At 29.3% G+C, this 25,087-nt stretch overlaps 1 protein-coding gene across 4 annotated transcripts; it reads right to left on the bottom strand.

The window, feature by feature from the left end:
- Window positions 1–6,487: 6,487 nt before the first annotated feature.
- LOC145194901 (mitochondrial S-adenosylmethionine carrier protein-like) lies at window positions 6,488–20,285 on the bottom strand. Of its 4 annotated transcripts, none has more exons than XM_090096213.1 (10): window positions 20,136–20,284; window positions 18,979–19,038; window positions 18,711–18,867; window positions 18,104–18,201; window positions 17,717–17,824; window positions 12,523–12,570; window positions 12,389–12,433; window positions 7,481–7,615; window positions 7,329–7,402; window positions 6,488–7,059 (listed from the first exon to the last, which is right to left on the bottom strand). In XM_090096213.1, the coding sequence occupies exons 2-10, from the start codon at window positions 19,012–19,014 to the stop codon at window positions 6,945–6,947; spliced, it is 816 nt and encodes a 271-aa protein (XP_089952339.1). In that variant the 5' UTR covers window positions 19,015–19,038; window positions 20,136–20,284; the 3' UTR covers window positions 6,488–6,944. The 4 variants fall into 4 exon arrangements, 3 of the variants coding, with proteins under 3 accessions (XP_089952339.1, XP_089952340.1, XP_089952341.1); XM_090096214.1 differs by lacking the exon at window positions 20,136–20,284 and adding an exon at window positions 19,897–20,016 and having other exon boundaries at window positions 6,625–7,059; XR_016455060.1 differs by lacking the exons at window positions 6,488–7,059; window positions 7,329–7,402; window positions 7,481–7,615 and adding an exon at window positions 12,815–12,930 and having other exon boundaries at window positions 20,136–20,285.
- Window positions 20,286–25,087: the final 4,802 nt, after the last annotated feature.

Below are 25,087 nucleotides of genomic sequence, written 5' to 3'. Positions count from 1 at the left end.
TCGTCCGGACCAACGACTTTGCAAGTTCAAACATTGCCGTATGAAACTGCTGAACTTGATCAACACTCATGTTTCTCTCAATGATATTTGTATTCAGCTCTGCTCGACAATTTGGACATCGCGGAGGAAGATAAAATTGTGGTTCATTTAGTATCACTTTTACAAACTGTGCTGCACATCCATTAAGACAAAAATGATGACCTTGTGGACATGCTATCCCACCATGAGTTACACTAATTTCTTCGTTACAACCCGAGCAGTTGACATTTTCTATAGTTCAAGCTGTTGAAAACTCTCAGGATAAAATTTTAAGTGAAAGAAAAGCAAGTGAATAAAATGGTGTAAACTGACCCACATCACATTAAAAACTTGTGCAAGCTTAACAATCAGTGAATAGTGAGTTTAGTGAGAATAGTGAGTAAAGCATATTTTATAACGAAGTCTAAGAACATTTAGTAAAAGAAAACTGTGTTTGAGCTTCAGAAATTGGATTAGATTTTAACTGCAGAAGATGATGATGAAATATTTTCTAAGACAGCATCTGTATCACAAAAAAGTGATAATGATAGTGACAAAAGAAAACAGCAGCTGTTCATTTTTCAATATTACATGCAGCTAAGTTGGTGACAAAAAAGCCTCTTTAAACTAAAAAAGCTGCTGCAGTGTGTCCTAGTCTAGTCACTGATGGAATCAGTGTTCCAACGCCATCGCAATCAGGTATTTAGCGAGCTGTCATAAGAAGTGGCAAAGTGCAAAATAAAATATATATTTTAAAAATAGAATCAGTTCTGCATTCATTTTGATGTTAAGAAAATTGCTGATCACAAGTATCAAGTGATATGCTTGAAGAGTTTACTTAGAAGAGAATTGAAATTTGGTATCATAAAATGTAACAGTGGATCATCACTGGATATTTTTAATGCACCACAAAGGTTTCTAAATGAATTTGATGTGTGGAAGAACTTAAAAATGATTGCATGTGACACAACCACAGTTAATACAGGAAGAATCAATGAAGTTGTGAAGCTATAAGATGAAACTGTAAAACAAAAAATATAGAGTTAATAAAATGAATTTCTCACATTCCATATGTTTTTAAAAGCCATAGTACATTAGATGTCAACATCACATTCTTGACAGAATCCTGAACTAGGTGTTAGACTCCTTTTATCCAACTTTTTCAACCAAAACAATCTCAACTGTAAATTTGAAGATGATGCAATAAAACAATATGATGGCTTGTGGCAGTCCTACAAACTGTTCATAATCTTGGTTAAAGAGATGATTTCAGATTTCTGTCCCAGTTATATAGAGCATTCCATTTCTTTAAAGAAACTGGTGTATATCTTGCAGTTAAGTGGGGTAAATTTATCATCTCTTTAGTCTTAATGTGTGTATTCCCATTCGTAAATGGAAAATATCATTAGAAAAACTATGTGCTTTCATCTCAAATAAATGACAGGAAACCTGGTTTTCCAACCAAATGTTCAATGTAGAGATTCACCAGAAATTTATGAATGTTATTTCAGAATTAAATTGGCCCAAAGCCAAAAGTGCTTTGCATCTCACTGGAATGCTGACTGTTCCATTGTAGATACATCACATACGAATATTTGTGCTGAATGAGCAGTGAAATCAATGGAAGCACCAGAAATGCAAAACAGACAATTATTTGAACCTTAAGTTAATTGCAACTAATACATTTACTGTGATGATTCGGCACTGCTGAATGTACAAAAGTTTCAAAACATTCATTGTCTTCAGTATAGAACTTTTTTTTTTTGAATTGAACAAAGTAAATGTGATTTTCTTAATCAGTATCATACTTATTTATTTTTTTTGTCATAACCCTAACCCTCATACATCACAAAAACTACAACCTCCACAAATCCACAAATGAAACAAGCATAATGAAACCTTACCAAATTTTAATCTGTTTAAGCTATCCTTATGGCCATGAAAGCAAGTTTGTATTTTCTTAATAAGAGTTGTTTTGTTTTATAGGAAAAATTTGTTATCTTGATTCCTGCATAAAGCATTTTAGTAAATTTTTTCTCATCTTTATTTTTCCTCATCTTTATTTTTTTTACTACTTTTACTATGAGAGCAGCTCCGTTTTTTTTAGTAACTGATACTTTCTCTATTCCTTTATCATCTTAATATGAGAAATTAATTTAATCCAAAATAAATATAACCAGTTACGTCATATGATACAAACAATTTTGTGCTAAATGTAAAAAAGTTGACAAAAATGAGTCAGTGTATATGCGCTCTCGAATTTCTCACAAGCAGATAAAATCGAAATAAAGAGGGAAAAAATCACTTCTAAGATCAAACTTTAAATTTGAACAACGTCGAAAAAATAAATAAATTTTTATATTTAGCAGCAGTTTCATGCCGCATTTATTATGGACATTCGGTTTTAATGCCAAATCAAAAGCTATTTCACTTTAACTGTTTTCATGTGTATGCGTGTGTGATTATATAAGGAAGACCGGGGCTAGATGTTATGCGGATAAGTTATCATAAGTAATTCAGTAACCTCCATCAAAATATTAGAAAAAAAGTTGTATAGTTAATAAAATAACAAAAACGATATCTAAGCTTACTTTACATATATTTTAGATTTTAAGTAAAAAAAAACTGTTAACAGCTTTTTTATAACACTCAAACAGGTTTAATCAGCTACAGATCTTATTTGCATTTACTATATATTTACTTAAAGGGGATGGCATAAATCTACCAATGTATACTAAGGGTATTTATATTAATTGGTAACTTAGACTAAAATTTATCATGATGTTAAGCAAAAACGTTTTAGGAAAATTTTACTGACTTCCTTATATGAGTGTGGTTGGCAGCTAATATTAAAATTAAACCAAAAAGTATCTGGATGTTGCTGCATTTATAAATAAACATCATTTTATTGCAGCATGAAATAAATATTGTTATTTTGGAAAAACTCGCATAAAAAGAAGAAGAAACAAAGATGGTCCTAAAAAAGCACGGACAGAGGGTGAAACAACTTTACATGTAGAGGTGTGGTTGACTTAGCACACTACAAATGATTTTGTATTTTAAGGAACGTTTTCCAGCAATTATGTTGAGAAAATTCAACAGGTCTTTCAAAAAATGAACATCTAGAAAAACAAAATTTCTTAATTTACTCGAAGTTTTGTATGACAGTGAGACCAATTATGAGCGCGTCTATTTTGAAATTCTTACCAAATGGTTTATAATCTCTAAAATCTGAGGGTTGTTTTATCAAACTCTATTATAACGGTCTTGCCATATATTGCAGCGCGCATCAGCCCAACAGGATTTAGGTCAAGTAAATGGAACAAAATTTCAATTAGAAAAAATTAGAATACTCTGAAGAATTCAACAGAGGTTGCCTGAACAATATTACGATTGTGCAAAATTTTATGGGATAGAAAAAATCTCCATGGAAACATATTCTCAAATATGCTATTAAAAAGTAGTGCAAGTTTTACACCCCTCGGTAAACAAAAGAGCTTGCTTTAAAAATGCCTCAGCTTTCACAGAAATGATTATTTAAACCTTGACTAATGTATTTAAATAAAGCTTTACTATATTTACATTTTAAATAAACAGATAGAAATTCAATGAGGACTTATCATCATTTTGATTTTATATAATAGGAAAAACTCGTAAAGTTATATAACAAAGCAGGCCAACGATAAGAAAAACTTTTTAAACGATTTTACCTGATGTTTTTGGGTGGCTGAGTTCAAAAGTAATGATGAAAAAGTCGTATCATTCACCATTTTTTCAAATTTGAACATACGGAATGTGAGAAATTTATTTTATTAACTCTATATTCCAATTTCTGCGCATTTTTAATATTTTAAAACAAGTAATAAATCCAAATGAAGTTAGATTTGCGGTTGTAACAATTGCCATCTTTACTACTACTTTTCGCTTTACCACCTTGTTCTTCAACACATTCAGGTTTTTGTTTTCTTTCAATCAACATAACATCATTTTTCAATTTTTTGCCCGTATTCTCTCAGACAAAAACTTTCTTAGATGCAAAAACTTTTCGATCAGTTTTTGTTACATATGCAATGAGTTTGTAATTAAAAAGCATATTTTTAGAGAACAGTTGGTGATACAAAAGATGTCATACGGGTTTCAGCACCTAGAAAAATAAATAAGATTCAGCTGTATTTGTTTATAAGGTTTTGACAATATTTTTTCTTCGTGTAAATCTTATACAATTATAATAAAGTTTAACAATATAAAATTATATTAAAAAATCATTTATTTTTCACAATATCTTTTCGGAATGTTTGTGTTGTCTAATGTCCAGCTATAATGGCTTTTTTAATCTGCCAACGTACTTAGAAATAGATATTCTAACATTATGATTATTAACAGAACAACATAAATAACATTATCAGTATGACAATTGCTAAAGAGCTTAATAATTATCGTAATCATAACTTCAATTATCGGTATGAAAGTGGGATTAGAGAGAAGTTGTGGTATTTTTTACTTTGCTTACTTAGCTTTCTGTCCGACCCTCCAGCATTGATTAGGTGTCGCCTAACCATTTTCAAGCTCACAGCAATCTCATCCTATATTATATTATATTATATTACTATAATAATATTATATTATTATAGTAATATAATATAATTATCATATTATAGTAATTAAGATCAGATTTTAACAAAAATAATTTTCAATAACTCGATAAAATATATTTAAGAGATATTGCTTCACATTTCGTTTAACAGTATTATTGGAAAATTTTTTCTTTAAAAATTTTTTTTTTCTGTCACATTGAATCTGAAACTCAGTAATTATTCAATAAACTTTTAAAAAATCAAAAAATATTTTAGAAATAAATTCTAAATTAATTGAATTAGTTCAAATAACTTGGTATTTATTTCTAAAACATATATTTTAAAAATAGTTTGTACCGTCGTTCAAAAAATTGGCAACAATTTTTTCTATTCACACATTCTTTGGTCATTTCTTTTCATTTCTTATAAATATTAAAAAAATACCGTTTTTCTGTAAAAATGATGACACAGGTTAGCGATAAAAATTTTTTTTTGGGTTTCTTGAGTTTGAAAATATAAAAATCGTATCACGCACCGTTTTTTCATATTTGAATATATAGGAATCTGAGATATTGATTTTTTAAATCTAATGCCTATCTATTTAACATACTAAAATAAACAGTAAATCGAATTGAAAAAAAGTTGCGACCGATGTAAATGGCAACTTCAATACTGCTCTTTGTTTTCTGAGCTAATATTTTTTTGTGGTTTAAGAAGTTTTTGCAATATACTTTTCTGTTGGTCTGTGTATTTAACCTGTTAATCTTGTAAATGGATTGCAATGAATTTCATAAACCTCAGACGTAAAAGGTTTGATGCTAAAATGATAAAAAATGCTGCTAAATGCTTTGGCGCTAAAATTCTTCTAGCAAAGTAGTTTAATGTTAAATCAAAGTCAACAGTTTGTCAAATGGTGATCTAGCTTTTTTTATATTTTAAACTTTTGTGATTTAGTTGACTGCTCTGATGAGCATTCAATCTAGCTCTATACAAAGAAGACCGTGTAGACCGTAATCTTAGATTTGACTCCCTTCAGGAAGTAAATAAAGACTCCCTTTAGCCTGTGTTTGCATTCCTGATAACCGTTTACATTCGTGATAACCGTTTAAAGAAGGGTGAGACTCATGTTGCTCTGCGTCTTCATCAGGTAAGTTATGTCAAGTAGGATTATTAAATAAAAGCTGATTTATTGTTTTTTTTCTTTTCTCATCTTTTTTCAAGAAACTTGTGGCTATCAGGATTAATTGGATAGCGACAAGTTTACTAATGAAGTAAAATAATTTGATATTTTTATTTGCACTTTGAATATGCAAATAAGCAATATAAAAATAATTCTAAAAAGAGATGAGAGAAAACTTGTTGCATAAGTGGACGATTTTGGAAAACAACAAAAAATAGAGAGCTGTTGTACTGCCTTTATCGATAATAATGTGCGGTTTTTTAATTCTTTTTTTTTGCTCATTTAGCCTATTTCTTCCCATAAATATGATAATAAAAATATGGGAACATGAAAATATGGGAACTAAAGGTTGATAATACAAATATTATCAAAAACAAGGGAACATTTGTTGAATTATTTCCAAAAGATCATTGTATTGTCGATGTTACAGGCTCATGAAAACTCGAGAAAGATTCTTTTTATGGCTATCATAATTAGTCTCTTCAGAAGAAGGATTCTAAGGAAGGATCGATCGATCGATGGTGGACATTATTGACTTCATTTGTTTTAATTCCATCCATTTTTTTTTAATGAACCTTTTTTAAAAAACTCCAAACTATTGGAGACGACAACGCTCAGAATTTCAAAACGTCAAGAGAACCCTGAGTGGTTGCAATACCACCAAGTTTTTTCCCATCGCAATGACAATATCTCACGAAGCAATAAGACAAAATCATATTCTTTAAAAATATATTTCAGTTATCTTTGATAAATTATACACAAAAGTTTTTCTAAACGAAATAAGAACCACCACGTTTAATGTCAAATTTTGCAACAAACGATTTTTAGAGAAAAATTTTAAATTTTCTTACATTTTTTTTTCTATTGAAAAATTTTTGCAATGGTCATCGCCTGTTATTTCAAAGGAACAATAGATACTTTACGTAAAAAACTGTCAAATTTTAAAATCCAGCTATAGGAAAAAAATTCTAAATTTCAATAATCTAAAAATGAAAAACAGGCTGTCAACTTTCTTTACGTCCTCTCAGTTCATAAAGCAGACCAACATTAATATTTTAATTGAAAATTACTCTCTAAGGTGCTATTTATACATATAATTTCCTAAATATACAAAAATCGCAAATAAACCTTCAAAGGTAATGAATTCGAAGACTGAATGATTGGGACCGACTCTATGTAGGATGATTTTGACGATTCAGTAATATTTTCATTTCGTCATAAGCACCAAGAAAGATAAATCCGCCCACGGAAATCCAAATGACACGGGGGATAATTCCAGCAAAAAGTCTTCGAAAAAAAATAAAAAGATCATAAAACAATATAAAAATTAAAAAAAAATTAAATATATATAAAAAAAAAAAAAAATTTAAAAGTGTAGGGAATTTTTAAAACAAGTTTGTTGTTTAAATGTTTAAAAACCCAAACTCATGAAACTGTGAGAAAAATTTACCCTTAAAAATATAAAAACCTAAAATATAATAAAAAAATCAAAACGGCTTAAAAGTTGGTTTGTTGTTCAAATGTTGAAAGCTCATGAAAGCACAAGAAAAATTTACCCTTTCATCCCTTCGTTTTTGGAAATCTGCAACACCACATGAAACGGATTGTTTGATGTTTTCAAAGAGGAGTGCTGCAAATAATAAAAATTTCGTGGTAAAAAAATATAGCTATTACTTCATTTGATTACGCAACAACAAAAAAAAATAACCTGCGCAAGAATGATTCTTGTTTTAGCAACATCGAGTGGCGTCGTAAGAGCCGCACTAATAGCACCAGCTGCCGAGCCACATAAACCCGATTGAAAGCCAGTTATATCACTTCCATTATATAAACATACTTGTTTCTAGAAAGCATAATTGAAAAAAAAAATCAATTTCTCCGCCGTCAATCTAAGTAGAGTAAAATTCAGTACGCGACTAGTATTTCCCTGATAATACAGGAAAATAAGGAAGATGAGAAACTTAGTAAAAGTCTAGAAGATTGGACTGAGCTCCATTTTACCATTGATGCAGCTCATTCATTATTACCAATAGTTAAATAATCAATTAGGAGAGGAGTTGCGAAGATAAGCAATCTGGAAGCACTTTTCTGCTTACTCTATTCCACAATTTCTTTAAATGCTGCAGGTTTTTTTCCGAGTTCTCAGCAAGTGCGCCTTCACTATTGCCACGACTAACTTGCTTTTCTTACCACATGAGCAAATCGCCTGCCAGTCAAAAAACTTTTTCTTGAACTTTGCAAGGCATTTATACTTGTAGCAACTGACTACATCAAACCAAAACTTTGTGACATAGAATCCTTTACCTCACAGCTCCTTTTAGCCTGATTTGACGTACAGTATTGGACAAAACATTTGCAACCAACATCGAACAATGCTAAAAAGTGTTCCTAATTTTACATGTCTTAAAAACGAAACGAACTATACTACCACAGCAAACAGTTCAGGAGTCTGGAGTCATAGCATGCCATGACATAAGCAATCAGCTGACAGGTGACAGCACACAGGCAGAATTTTGTTGATAAGTGCCATTTTGCAGCGGACAAAACAAGTGCAACTTTTTTGGTTTGTTTCACTTTCTTAAGTCTGGTCCGTGTCAACGTCACGGAAGTTTTTTAATAATTAAAGGAAGTATCCAGAAGTTTCCAGAAGTTTCCAGAAGCATGCAAAAGCTTCCAGAAGTTTCCAGAAGAAGCATCTGGAAGCATCCAGTAGCATCCAGAAATATCCAGAAACATTCAGAAGCATCCAGACGCATTCAGAAGCTTCCAGAAGCATCGAAAAGAAACATCTAGAATCTTCCAGAACAGGTTCACACAGGTTCATTTTACTATATAAGAGACATGTAAATCGATATGTAATTCAGTCAGCATATGGAAGTCAATCAGTCAGTATTATGAAGACAGTTTATCAGTGTTTTATCGAAGAACATCAATACAAGAAGTGAAATACAACAAGTGTTTCATTACATCAATACAGTCCACATCCAACCAAGACGTTGTGTTCCACAGAGCATTATTGTATCATCACAAGGTAAATGTAACACGGTAAGCCTTGAGAAGCGTGATTATTTATTTTTATTGTTTTTATGACTTCAAGTGCAAAAATGGCTCCCGACAGTCTTGGATTGGAACTAAAAAAGAAAATTATCGGCGATTAGGTAAGTGGAATGTCACAAAAAGTATTTGTGATAAATATCGCGTGAAAAAATGGACCGTATCAAGACTATGTTCCAAATATCGTTCTACGGGGAAGTTGGCAGCAGATAACAAAGGTGGAAGACCGCGTTCCACCACTTCTAGAGAGGATTCTATGATCATCAGATCCGTCAAGAAGGATTCCTGGATATCATCAGTCGAGATAAAAAAGCAATTAGAGCTGCCTGTATCGGACGGAACAATCAGACGACATTCTGTTGAAGCCGGATTGTTTTCTCGACGCCCTGCAAAGAAACCGCTGATTTCACTAAAAAACCAGAAGAAATGACTCCCGTTTGCTACATCTCATATTGACTGGAATGTGCAGAAATGGGGAACTGTCCTGTTCAGTGATGAATCGAAGTTCAACATCATTGGGAGCGATGGCATTTGCCGTGTACGTCGACCGGCCGGAAAATGCCTCGATTTACGTTACTGCCATAAGACCGTGAAGCATGGTGGAGGCAATGTAATGGTCTGGGGGTGTTTTTCTGCTAACGGTCTAGGTCCAATACACCGAAACGATGGAATAATGGACTGTTTCATGTATAAAAATATCCTGAAAGATGTTAAGTTACCTCATGCTGAATGGAATATGCCAATAAAATGGGTTTTTCAGCAAGACAACGATCCGAAACACACTGCAAAAGTAGTCAAGAAGTGGTTTCAAGACAACCACCTATCGGTGATGGATTGGCCGCCTCAATCTCCGGATCTCAACCCTATCGAGAACCTGTGGGAGATCGTCAACCGCAGAATTAATCGTGAAGGTGTTCGTAATAAAGATCAACTGTTTGAACAAATCCAAAAGGCCTGGGCAGCGATTCCACAAAGTTTCATTGATCACCTGATCCAATCTATGCCTCGAAGATGCAAGGCTGTGATCGACAACAAAGGATTCGCCACGAAACATTGATAGCAAAATACAGCTTGGTCAACATTTTATCGAGTTAAACTTGTTTTGTCCAGAAGGAAATCAACTTTTTTTAATACTTTTGATTAATTTATTAATTTTCGTGTACAAATAATGAACTTTGTGATGAATAAAACTTGAAGAACTTTGTCTCTAAACAGTTACATACTTATTTCTCTAAATTGAAAAAATGCAGCACTTTTATATAAAGAAACTAAATTAGCATTATTTGGTTGCAAATGTTTTGTCCAATACTGTATGTTTCGTTATTAAGGACAAATCAGTTTTCCAAGTTCTTGAGATGTTGTTTGTAAAGTAACTTTGCATGTCTCCTGGCATTTGCGTGTATAAGCTTTTCCAAAGTACGTGTATAAGCAATTTGCAGTGTTTTGAACTCTGTAAGACTTAAGACCATGTGCATTTTTATATCAGCCAATTATTGAAAAGTACAAACCTACTAGTTGACCAACATCTTTGACTGACAGAAAAGGATCCTGTTTGAACTCATGAACCACCTTTGCAGCTTTTTCTGGACATTGTTACCCAGTCTTTTTGCCCATACCATTCTTTCTTGTAGTAGTTTTTTTCATTTTAGAACTTTAAAATTATTCTTCTGATCGTTGAGTATGGAAGTTTTAACTTTTTACTAATAGAAACCAAGGATAATTTTACTAATAGAAACCAAGGATAATTTTACTAATAGAAACCAAGGATAATTTTACTAATAGAAACCAAGGATAATTTTACTAATAGAAACCAAGGATAATTTTACTAATAGAAACCAAGGATAATTTTACTAATAGAAACCAAGGATAATTTTACTAATAGAAACCAAGGATAATTTTACTAATAGAAACCAAGGATAATTTTACTAATAGAAAACAAGGATAATTTTACTAATAGAAACCAAGGATAATTTTACTAATAGAAACCAAGGATAATTTTACTAATAGAAACCAAGGATAATTTTACTAATAGAAACCAAGGATAATTTTACTAATAGAAACCAAGGATAATTTTACTAATAGAAACCAAGGATAATTTTACTAATAGAAACCAAGGATAATTTTACTAATAGAAACCAAGGATAATTTTACTAATAGAAACCAAGGATAATTTTACTAATAGAAACCAAGGATAATTTTACTAATAGAAACCAAGGATAATTTTACTAATAGAAAACAAGGATAATTTTACTAATAGAAAACAAGGATAATTTTACTAATAGAAACCAAGGATAATTTTACTAATAGAAACCAAGGATAATTTTACTAATAGAAACCAAGGATAATTTTACTAATAGAAACCAAGGATAATTTTACTAATAGAAACCAAGGATAATTTTACTAATAGAAAACAAGGATAATTTTACTAATAGAAACCAAGGATAATTTTACTAATAGAAACCAAGGATAATTTTACTAATAGAAACCAAGGATAATTTTACTAATAGAAACCAAGGATAATTTTACTAATAGAAACCAAGGATAATTTTACTAATAGAAACCAAGGATAATTTTACTAATAGAAACCAAGGATAATTTTACTAATAGAAACCAAGGATAATTTTACTAATAGAAACCAAGGATAATTTTACTAATAGAAACCAAGGATAATTTTACTAATAGAAACCAAGGATAATTTTACTAATAGAAAACAAGGATAATTTTACTAATAGAAAACAAGGATAATTTTACTAATAGAAACCAAGGATAATTTTACTAATAGAAACCAAGGATAATTTTACTAATAGAAACCAAGGATAATTTTACTAATAGAAACCAAGGATAATTTTACTAATAGAAACCAAGGATAATTTTACTAATAGAAACCAAGGATAATTTTACTAATAGAAACCAAGGATAATTTTACTAATAGAAACCAAGGATAATTTTACTAATAGAAACCAAGGATAATTTTACTAATAGAAACCAAGGATAATTTTACTAATAGAAACCAAGGATAATTTTGTGTTTTTTCTAAATACTGGTTAGCAACAGACTTCTTATTACTAATTGATAATCTTATTACTAATTGATCCGATGACATTTTGCAATTGTCAACAAAATAAAATCAAATAAAGTGATAATTATACGCTACTAATTATGCGCTACTATGATCATTTTATTCGTATAAATAACAATCCTGCAAAATAATAAATAACAATTTCTGTCCTGCTTAATAGCCTATGGAAAAAAATCTTTCATTATCCGTTTTTTAATGACACAGCTTCTATTTTTAAAGATATTATATTTAAAGGAATAATTTAAATAATTTAAAAAAATTGTACAAACAAATTACAATATTACAGTGCCTGTGAATTTTGTAAAACAACTTTAAAGCTTTTACTAACTTACAACCAGAAGGAATTTAATATTATTATTACTAATAAGAATACTATTTTTTAGATTATTCAAGAGATTTTTAGATTGATCAAGACAACAGTTTCTTAGATTAATTATCAACAAAGAAAAAAAAAAAAAAAGAGGGCAAATGTAACTGAACTACCTTTAAAAATTCCCATACAGGCATCTGTGTCAATGCAAAAGGAAGCTAGATTTAATAAAAGAATAACATCAACAATTCAGAGATCAAAGCATTTTTAAGAGATTGATTTAAAAATAACTTTAAAAAAAATTTACCTCACGCATCAGCATACTTAAGAAGCCTCGCGTAAACCCTTTCAGCCCCTAATTTATAATATATTAGCATCAATTCCTTTAATTATAATTAATTTTATAAACAGCAAAAATGTAAACAATCTTATAAGTCAAATTAAACTTTTGATAGTTTTCTTCATCATTGGTTGTATGAGAACAAACCATCTGCTTTTATAAACCACCATCAGGTTATGTAACTAAACTTAACTAACTAATTTAAACTTAAGTCTTTAAACAAGTGGACAAAAAAACAAAATATTTGAAGAGTACATACTCTGTTTCATCTAATCTTTTTAAATCTTTTCAATTGCCCCAATATTTTTCCCTTTAGGTGAAAATATGCCCGGCCTTTTGATAAAAATGTGCCTGACCATTAATCATTATCGGTATCTGAAGAAATGAAAGTGTATAGAGAATCAATTACCAAATTTTGTAAATATGTTATAAAGTAAAATTGTTATTAGGGTTCAAATTAACTTGACAAAAAAATCCTTCTCCATCCTCTCTCCTCCCAACTCCTATTACTCAGACAAGTGAACAAGTCACATCCTTTATATCTTATCACCAAAGCAAATGCAGGTTGTCTTCATAGGTTGCATGATATATAAGTAATATTGTGTAAGTAATAACATATAAGCAATAATATACAAGACATGTGAGAAGGGTATGTAACATTTCAACATTTTATTTTAAATAATGATGAAGTACCTTTAAATGATGTTTTAAATGAAAGTAATTTATATTGCCTAATTTGCTTGTTTTTGACATTGACTAAAACTTAACAATATGATTTAAAATGTCATTTACCATAGATCAAAGGTTTTGTCCATTTCTCATTAAAATGTTAATTAAAATGAATTATTAATTCATCAGCTAACTTTTTTTTAACTTTAGATAGGAAAGCTGTTTGAATAACTGCATGGCTCAACTACATTCTAGTGAGATGACAAATTTGGAGGTGGCAAAGGCACTGGAATGTTATCCAGCAAAATTAGAACAAGGCACATTCCAACTGTTTTGTGGATAAGCCTAGAAGTGGAGGACTGAGAGTGTTGTCACTGAATGAGAAAAGGTTTTTCATCTTTAAAACTAAAATTGCATCAGTCCAAAGATCCAAAAATAGTCCTAAAGTAATGGTCGCTGGAAAGATGAATGGTTATGGGTTAACAAAATTTTACATCCTCCGCAAGGAAGCTTCTATAAACGTAGACTTTTTTATAAAGGAACTTCTGCCAGTCTACAAACTTTGTCAAAGGCAACTGTATTAAGTTAAACAATTTCATAATTAGGATATTTGCTGTATATTTTATTTCTGAAAATTATTACTTCAAATACCTTGGTACTTTGGCTACATATTTTCTGTAACCGATATTTTTTCTAATTGCTTATTGCTTTTCTCGATTCCATAGTCTTTTCTTGATCTCTTTCAACAAATTTAGAATAAGAAACTTTTTACTAGTAGCTTGTTCCTTAACGGTTTCGATAGATTTGCCAGAATATCTATTAAAACTAAAATTGCATCTGTCCAATAACCCAAAAATGGTCTTAAAGTAATGGTAACTGGATGATGGTAGTAATGGTAACTGGATGAAGGTCTTTATAAACATCTTTTTGAAGTAAAACAAAATTTCTTAGTTTTTTGAGCAAAAATATATTTTTTAATTAGTCTTCTGTGAAAGTTGCAGTTGAACTAAGAGGAAAAAAAATCCTTTTGACTAGAAATGTTTTAAAGTCCTGCTATTTTTACTGTAGCACCTTGTAGCATCAAAGCTTTAACAAAAAGTAAAGCTTAATTGATGTATTTGACACCCGCATCGTCGATCACATTCCCTGAAAAAGGTGATACTTACATGGAGTGTGACTAAGACTGAGGTCTTAACAAAGAAAAAGATGTTGTGTACCAGCTTTTTGGTGAAACATGATTATAATTTTATACAGCTTGATAATGGCAGTACCAAGATTGATTAAGCTAAAAAAAATTTTCAGCCTTTAATGAATTCAATATATTTAGCAAATGCTCTCTTAAAGTAAAATATTTTTTAAAACAACCATTTTTCTATTATTTTTTTTTTTAAAGTAAAGAAGGTATTGCAAGTTAAAGATGCTGATGTACAAAATAAATTAAAATTAATTTTTAAAAAAATCTCAATTCTATTGATTTTATCCCTTTCTTTTGGCATGTTCATATTTTTTATTAACATTACCTCTTGGTTTATAAAAAAAACTATACATGTATTTGATGGTTTTTAAAAAGTACATACTTTCATTTTTCCTAATATCACATGGGCCTTAACAGAAAAATTACAGAAAAATGACTGCAAAGATAGAAGCTCCCAAGCAGATTTGACAAGAAAATATTTGATTTTAAAATAATTTCCTGAATTAATTTGATTACATAATTGATTTAATTATATAATTAATGCAATGTGAATTGCAAACCACGTGGCTTTATAAATGTTGAAGATGAAGACTTATGTTTGATTTACTTGCATAATACTCTATCTAGCCTGCACTTTGTAAATATTGCAATTATTTTCTGTAAATAGCTTTAGAAACAACCGAGAAAATCTTTTAACTTTCAGTCATGTAGATGCATCTAACAATGCTGTTAGATATGTTTTTCTTCAATTTTCAGAGCTACAGGTTCTGACTTACAGATTGGAGCTCAAAGTTCATCAAAGGAGCCCAACACCAGAAAATCAGAATCAGGAGAGAAAGTTAAACCAAAAAATATCAAGAGTTACATTACCATCAACCTTATCTGTCCTTTATCAAGCCTCTTTAATTATGGGAGATAATTAAAGAGGTATAAGTAAAACATTTACCAAAAAAATTGTTAAGCTGAGTCAAACAAGGTCTTATTGACCCATGCTAACTTTTTTTTTATACTTAAAGTAACTGATAAACTTTCAATTGGAATTATCTTTTTAAATTGCAAAAATAAAGAAAATGCTGCAATAAACATTTGTTGCAGGGTTTTTTAATTTTAGTAACTTCTAATAAATTTTTGATATTTAATAATTTAGTAAACTATTTAAAGAATTTTTTTTTAAAAAAAACCAAAGTTAAAACTTCAAGGGCAGAAAAAGGTTTTATAGGTGAAAATTCAACCCTGAACCAAATCAAGATTATTTTTTTTTTATTAAAGTTACTTTTTACTTCTCAAAACTGATTAAATCAAAATCAGCTTTTGAGATTTTTGTAAAAAAAAAATTCTAATAAAGGAACTTGAAAATGTGTAGTTCACTTCTGGTTGTCCTTATGTCTATATTATCCTTAAGGAAAAAAAATCGGTTAACTCAGCATTATTAAGCATATTGAAACTAGAAAAAAAACTTGGGGTAAAACTAAAAATGAGAAAAGAACACTGTTTAGCTAATAAATGATTATTTCAGAGAAAATAAAAAAGATGGGTGAATTATAACTTCAATATAGCACAAGAGCACACTCTGGATTAGCACTGACACAAACACAAATAAATTAAAAGTATGAACACAATCCAGAGTCTTGCATAATAGGTAAATAGAAAAACTAGCATTTAAAAAAATAGAAAAAACTAGTATAAGTGCAACATGATATTTCAAAATTCCTTGTAACTTTAAAAACAAAAAACAGCTTGATTAATTATTTCTACAAAACAACTAGGAATTTCTTCCTGTCAAAGTAATATTTATTAGTTATAATTAAAGGTATATAAAAAAAAAGAAGAGGAAGAAAATTTGAGTTAAAACTGATTGAGTTTCAATAAATTTTAATTTTTGTTTTACCTACTAATGCTCACAGCCATTCAATTTTCCTATTCACTTTTTACTGAATTTACTGAATCGAAAATTAACAACAGGTGACAGACAGTGCAACATCATAAATAATCCCTTACGATTACTTTTATTTCTAGTCATTTAACTGCAAGATCAAGATTACAGTGAGGATCTGACTTGCAGATCTTGATCTTGCAGTTAAAAGAATATTACTTATCAAAACAATATTTATGCAAGCACTAGATGCCCTAATAAGTTCAAGATAAATCTGAGCCTTGAGGCTCTGGTTTCGCATAAGTAGGTCAAGTAAGCAAATTAGATGGTAAAAATGACACTTATTTTCTCACACTTCTGTTCAAAAAACTTAAAGAATTTAAATGGCTTGAATTAAATGGATTGATTGTTTCTTTGATACTTTTCCACTGATATAATAAACTGTTTTTAACACAAATATTTAAAGATAACTGCCTAAAACTAAGGTCAATCAATTGCTTGGAAAAATTAAACAATATTTTTTTGGCAAATGAGAAAGTTCATTTTGTTCAGGGATTTTCTCCTAAAAACCTTTGCTAGGAGCAGAAAGAAACTTACAACAAAAATCTCAAAAATATTTACAAATGGACCTCAAAAATATTTAATGTCTTAGTAAAATTGAACTTAAGAAACCTCACTTTAGAAACATCATATAATGCAAAACAAAGGTATCTTAGATTCTCAGTGCTTAAGATTTGTATAGTGAAACAAAGGGAAGGGTTTTTGTGATAAAAGAATAACTAATTAATACCATGTAACATTTTATAATCTTTTATAAATAGTAAAATTTTTAATTTATACTTCGATGTTTGGTAACAACTTTTTTTTCACTGTAAAACTTATTCTTTGGATTGGTAAACGCGACAATAGCCAAAAAATTTCAGGATTTTCGTATTGAAGAAAACGAATGAATTTTCGATTCAAATGATTAAAAAAAAAGTTGATCACTTGGATTACTGGAAGAGGGATTTTTTAATGAAACAGGATTTGGCATTTTTTAATGAAAATTTTCAAAAAAAAGAATAATACCTCTTTTTTTTTTTTTCAAAAGTTCCAATAGATCATTTTGATTTCATCAGTTTTGAACAGAGGAAATCTTAGTATCGAAGTAATTGAAGTATCTTCTTTCAGACCTACTATGTCAGAAATGGGGTGAAAAAGTAACACCTTGATTTGGTTCAGGTTCACTACATATCATCACTTATATTTTATGAAAAAACCAAGGAGCTAAGATAAGCTAAAATTATATCTACTCAGCATTACCTAAACTTATAACTTACAAAAAATTTCATTAAAATCAATTTCGATAAATCTTAAACAACGGCTATAGTAAAACTGCAAAATGGTAAAAGAAAAAGAAAATATAAATATACACATAGACTTACATATGTATTTAAAATTACTTTAAAAGCTCCAAAACTACTGATATTTGAGTGGTGGACTTGAGCATGTTGCTTAACAACTTCAAATGGAATCCTCATTAAACATGACCCCTAAAAAAAAAAAAAAAAAGATTATTTAATAAATTCTTTTTTCTATTTTTTTTTAAAAAAAAATTTTTTTAAAAAGAAAAAGAAATTGTTAAATAACCTTTTGGAAGCACTCAAAACTTATTTCAGACACATTTTAGATTGCATATATTAGGATTTATATAACTACAGCCACATCTATACTTAACATCAATTATTTAATTTCCAACTGTGATTTAATGAGGGTTTTTTGTTTGTTTGTTTGTTTAATGTTATTCATACTAATCTACTGAAAAATCTTACAGTCTCTCCTAAACAAGCAGCAATCAAGTGCTTGGTTAAATCAGAGTTCACTGCCATATGCTTTTTGGTTAACTCATAAACCAAGAAAAATGTTGCACCTACATGGAATTGATAGTGAAAAAAAAAAATGACCTACTTCATATTACATACTATGGACACACACAAGACACACACACAAGACACACACAAGACACACACACAAAACACACACAACATAATCTCTAGCATAAACAATATATTTAATTCTAGAACATTAGCTTAAATAAAACATATTTTAAAACTAAATATTGATAATAAAACAAACTGATGAAATTTTACATCAACAGTTGTAATGTAGCAAAACAATTTACACATTCTATAAATGTCTAAACTATTTTGCAAAACCAAAATATTTCTCACTACATAAATTTTTTGTTACAAATAAAATTTGATTAGGGAGAATGAGAAGTTTAAACTTAAAGAAAGGATTTTGAAATATAAATCCATAATTTTTTTTACTTCTTTTTTAAAATGTTTTAGTTAAGTTTCATTTGATTTACAAAAGAATAAAATAAAATAAGTACAAACAAATTAAAAAAAAAAATTAAAAAAATACAATAAAGCATACTTGATGGTACGGAACCTAATGCAGTAGAACCTAATCCTCTGTATATACCAAAAAAACCTCCAGTCTTCCAAAACCCTGCACTTGATTGCAAACGCGTTTTAATTGTATCCAATGGAAACATAATTATATCTGCTGATAAACCAGCAAAACTACCAGCCTATGTACCACATATTTTTGTATTGAATCATTATATAATGATCACCATTATCATTATGCATTACATAAAAACATAATTACAAAGTTTAAAATTAAAATCAAAAGTTCTTACAATAAGTGAAGTTTTGATTGATGTATTTTCTACCATTATTGTGTTTAAATTTTGACAAACCTACAAATTGAGTTAAAAAGATTTTGATTTTACAAAGTTTTTAACAAGTAATTAGTAGTAAGTTTTAAAAATTTAAAAACATTTAATTTTTCAAGAAGTTTAAATCTTATTTTAAATGAACTTTGAAACCAGATGACAATACTTTGATGAAAAAAATGCAGCTTTCATTAACATATATTTATAAAAGATAATTAATAATTTAATTAATAATAAAGATAATTACTTAAATTCTTCATAAATATTGTTGTTAAAAAGTGTTTTTCAAAATTAACCAAACTTGAAAGTCATTAAATTCTTTTCTTGAAAATTTTTTTGTTCAATTATGTCATAATTTTATAAATTTTATAAAATTCATAACTGAATAAAAAGATTTTGAAGAAAAGAATTTAATGACTACATTAATAGCAAAATTTAATCTTTAGCTGGTGTTAAACTAAAGTTTATACTTAAAAGTTAACTTATTAATTCTTTGCCTAAATTTAAAAAAGCTCCATTAACACACACACACACACACACACACACACACACACACACACACACACACACACACACACACACACACACACACACACACACACACAGATATATATATATATATATATATATATATATATATATATATATATATATATATATATATATATATATATATATATATAACTTATGTAAGCTGTGTTGCTAATAGCACACAAAAACAAGAATATAAACTATGCACAAACCAAAAACCTTTTACAACAAATAAATTTGCCATCAGTATAAAAAACATAAAAATCGTAGCGTAGATTATGATGGTATAAATATTAAATATGGTAACACATACAACATTTATGAAGATCTTAGTTAGCTGAGGGTCCTAACCTTTCTATTTTCCTTTTCTTGGGTGGGTTAGACTGCCATGCAAATACGAGTCATCTATTTACATGACAGTCTAATTACATATGATTTATTTATAATATATACATTTATATTCATGAATGTACATAAATGTGTATATTATACATAATGTACATTTACGTACAAAGGCATACATATACAAAAACAAATGCATATTTAATATATAATAAATTGTATAATATAGATAAAATATACTTATATACCTGTTATTGATGTTTATCTTCTTTTATCTTTATTAGGCTGACTCCTAATATTATTGTTGATTTGTATCATTATAGGAAGAAAAAAAATATTTATTTTGGTTTCATCGTCCAATGAGATTTTTAAAATACGTACAACCGAGAAAAAAGCGTGTGAGTTACGACAAACGATTACGCAATAAGCTGTGGACGAAAAGCGAGCAAAAACAGTTAAGACGGATTTCATCGAGAAAATGTTAAAAGCGGAAATAGCAGCAGGGGTTATCCCAGCATATATTTTTCGGGATGCAGCATTAAATTTCTCTATTTAAAAGTTTGATTTTTATCAAAAAAAAATTTTCATAAGTTTGAATTGAGAAATCTCTCTGCAATATTTTGCGCGAAAAAAATGAACTAGTTGAGAAAAATATTTGGATCCTGTTTTAAACAGTATTTTAATTGTAATGAATAATAGTAGTAATAGAACAATAATAGTCTATTCATTTTGAATTATCTCTTTAGTGAAAAATCTCAAATAGGGTTTAGTCGTAAAACTAAATTCAAAGCATACAATAAAGATTTTTTTAACCTTAAACCACATAAGTCGGTTTGCTTGCACCTTTTAAGTTCGTTGTTAGTAAAAAATTGACCATTATTTTTACAAAGTTGACTTTTTTTTTTTTTAATGAATTGACTAATCAGAAAACGTCCCCTGCAAATAAAAAAACTAAAATTAGAAGTTTAAAAATCTTGTGAAATAGGCAAAAGGTTTTACGACGTAAACCGACGATAACTGAGTTTAGTCGGTCTGAAGTCGGTGTGGAATGTTAGCTGCGTTTAATCAGCTTTAATGCGTTATTTTTGGTAAAATTCTCTTTTTCACAGATTCAAAGAGGCGTGTAATTTATTATAAATTGACTACCACTTCCACTAGTTATTATCATTTCTACGTTTTGTAGTTGCACCTTCTGCAACATTATTATGCAACATATTGCATTTAAAGTTTGTGCGATGGTAGCGATAATTGCACCTTATACCGTTAGAACTGATACAACTGTAATTCCCTCTCTCAAAATATCACCAACGTTACCGTTACCAGGGGTGATCAATTTTGGGATAAGATTTCTAATTTGATTAAAAACTGGTACTTCGTTTCTAAACTCGATTACCTTAGAAATAGAAACTTAATTTAACAGCTCAATCTTAAAAATGAAGTCAAAAAACTCCCCCATCAAAAAAATATAAATCTGTGTGTGTGTAAGTTATGCGTGTGAGTATATGCGTGTGTGTGTGTAAGTTATGCGTGTGAGTATATGCGCGTATGTGTGTGAAATGTTCTTCAAAAAAACCCTGGCGCCAAAGCAAAAAAAGAACACAAGTCAAATATAAAAATCTTGGAAAAGCAACTCGGTGCTGAAGATGAGAATGATAAACAGCCTTGTGCTTTGTGTCGATACATTTATGGTGATCCGCGTAATCCTTATTTAAAGAATAATTGAAAAAAAAATGCCCCAAACGTTGGAGATGATGGCACAAAGCATCTGGTGTTTTCATTGGTGTTTATGTGAAAAAAATCTTGTGATGATCGTAAGAAAACCTGGTAATAGTTTTAAAAAAACTTGCTACTTTATTCTTTGTATTGATGAACTACTTTTTAACTTTAGTTCTTCAAATTTTACATTTCAGCTTTACATTTCTGAACTTTATAGTAAAATGTTTTAAAAACATCTTGTAAATGATAAAATTATCTATTTAAAAACTTATTTAAGCAGAGATTTGAAGTCAAGAGCTGATCTAGAATTTTTCTTAGAAAATGGGTAGCATATTTTCCCTACAAGATTTCTTTTTTCAGTGATATATTCTTTATTTACTTTATTGAAAGAATGACAATTCAATAAAATTTTAAGCGATGTGCACTCAACGCCCTCAATACAGCAATTAAATCTGATAAATTAAATGTACGGTTACATTTCTAATGCTGAGGCCTATATTATGAACCAAATTTCCTAAGATAATGTAAGGTATGGAGCGAACACTTTGTTTTTTGCACATCGCTCTCTTAAAAATCAATATTTTTCAAAATTTCAAAAACAAGTAGTTGCTGGCATCCATTGAGTATATTTCTATCCGAACCGATTGTTTTTCAATTCAAGTTGAATGGAATTTTACAGCTCTTGGCGCAAACTATTAATTTTTTTGATTTTCAAAAGTTGTAAGGTTTGATGTAAGGTTTGGTATAAGGCTTGGTGTAAGGTTTGATGGCGGACTGTTATATTCAACTAAAGCACTACGGAGATGTGAAAATTTTTTATTTATTTTATTTTTTATTGGAAATGATGTAAAATGACAAAAAATGATTTTTAAATTTGGAAAAAAAAGCCAAATTTAAAAATCATTTTTTCATTATTATTAATAATAACTATTATTATTATTATTATTATTATTATTATTATTATTATTATTATTATTATTATTATTATTATTATTATTATTATTATTATTATTATTATTATTATTATTATTATTATTATTATTATTATTATTATTATTATTTGCTATAATAATAATAATAATAATAATAATAATAATAATAATAATAATAGTAATAATAATAATAATAATAATAATAGTAATAATAATAGTAATAATAATAATAATAATAATAATAATAATAATAATAATAATAATAATAATAATAATAATAATAATAATAATAATAATAATAATAATAATAATAATAATAATAATAATAATAATAATAATAATAATAATAATAATAATAATAATAATAATAATAATAATAATAGTTATTATTAATAATAATAACTATTAATATTATTATTATTACTATTTTTATTATTATTATTATTATAAAACCGGCTCGGTGGGTTAAAAAAATAACCCACCGAGCCGGTTTTATAATAATAATAATAAAAATAGTAATAATTCGGCTTCAGATAAGAACACTCCCACAGTAAAAATAATACTTTAGTTCTTTAATGAAAATTCAAAAGAAAATAGACCAAAGCTTTCATACTTCGTTTTTTAAAGATTCCATACACTCGTTTTAAGTGTTTTACCCTTTCCGTGAGTAAAAATTTTTTAATCCATGATGAAATTCAGTTATCAAAAAAAGGACTAAAGGATTCCCATTTGTTTAACGGAAATATTTTAATCGACACATCTGGCTTCTTGTAGAAGCCAGATGTGTCGATTTGTAACGATGAAAGTAAGCATCTGCGTATCGAAACTAAACTTTTGAAACAAATTGATATTTCCTTTCGATACGATATTTTTATCGAATTGGAATACGTTATTTTTCTTTCTTTAACGAGAAACGACGAGATATAACGATATCATTGATATTTTTAACTTGATGGAGAAGATTGCATTACCAGTTTTCATTAAGTATCACTGTAAGTAATAAATGCATTGTAGGCATTTAACAATGCCTACAATTTACTTATTATTTACAGTGACTATTATCAGGCCTGGTTGAAATAAGTCAGTCAACCTTCTCCAGATGCATCGGAACTTGTTCAAGAATTGTAAACTCAGCTTGCTAATAAAGATCCCTTGTTTGCTGAAGGTGTCAAAGCCGATGATTATTCAACGCCATCACAACACATTTTAGTGGGAAATGTAAATGGCCATTTATACAGATGACAGCAAAAACAAGTTTCCATTTTTTGGCTGAAGCTGCTAGGAAATGGCTGGGCATTCCAGCTTCATCTGCCTCTTCAGAAAAAACTTTTAGTACTGGTAGCGCACTTGTGTCTTACAGGAGGACAAAACTGCAACAAGTTCAAGTTGAAAAGTTGTTGTACAACCAACAAAACTATGACTAGGTTACCATTAGAATCTACATCTTGGCTTCAAAAGAAGAAGAAGAGTTTCTAGCTCTTGAAGATCTATCAGCATCACCTGAATTGGAAGGTTGGGGAACTCAAAGTAGCATTCAAGAATCTTCTGCTAAAGTAACACCAACTGGAACTCCATTGAGTACTGACACACCAATTGCTCACACTCCAACTAGGTCAAGACAGACAACAGCTGTTTTAATTACTAACACCTGATGACTAAAAAATGAGACAACTTTAAAATTGTTATTATAGCCATAGTTACATAGCTATCAAATTTAATTTAAAATAAATTTATAGACAATTATATGATATTTAAAAAAAAGTATTTATTGGTTTTCAATAACATCATTAAAAGCAATTCGACCTAGACGAACTGAAGTCATTGAGGCATAACGTTTTGCCACTTCCGGATCCATTTTGTTGAGACAATTCACGAAACGCCGTTGGAGTTGAGGAATGCTTGTTGCTTGCCAATTATCCTCGTAGACTAAGCGTTTCAACTGACCCCAAAAGTCCTTAATCGGTAGAGCTTCTGGTACATTGGGTGGATTTTTTACCTTTGGTAGGTATTTGATGCTATTGACATCGAGAAAAGAAACCACTTCATTTGCATAGTGCAAGCTAGCTAAATCTGGCCAGAACAAGTACTCTTCATTTTTATAATGTTCATCAATGAAGGGTATTAACCGCTTGCTGAGACATTCGATGTATGCTTGTTTGTTGATTGCCTGGCCACTTTCAAAAAACATTGGTTTTGAAGTCCCTTTGGGCGATATAATCAAAGAGACTAGCACCTTTTCCTCGTACTTCTTCTTTCTTTTGAATTTGACGTCGCTAGTTGTAGATGACACGTCGCTAGAATAGAAGCCATCGTTGCCAGCCAATGTTGTATTCGCATTTGTGAAATATGATTAGTCATCCAAGACAAAATCAAAATTCCTAAAATTGCGATATCTATGCCGACACAAAGGTTTGATTCGAACTAGTTGGCTTTCGCTTCGATGCAGAATCTTTTTCTTCTTGTAATATCTAATGTTCGTCTTGTTTTTAAGAATTTTAGATATATAAGATTGGTCACAATCGAGTCTTCGAGCTACTTGACGTTGTGAAACA

This window comes from Hydra viridissima, unplaced genomic scaffold, assembly GCF_058129835.1.
Source record: "Hydra viridissima isolate aposymbiotic clone 2 unplaced genomic scaffold, HvirCarnegie_v1 scaffold_8, whole genome shotgun sequence".
NCBI lineage: Eukaryota > Metazoa > Cnidaria > Hydrozoa > Anthoathecata > Hydridae > Hydra > Hydra viridissima.
The sequence above is the reverse complement of the archived record's forward strand: the minus strand, read 5'-3'. Positions and strand labels throughout refer to the sequence as shown.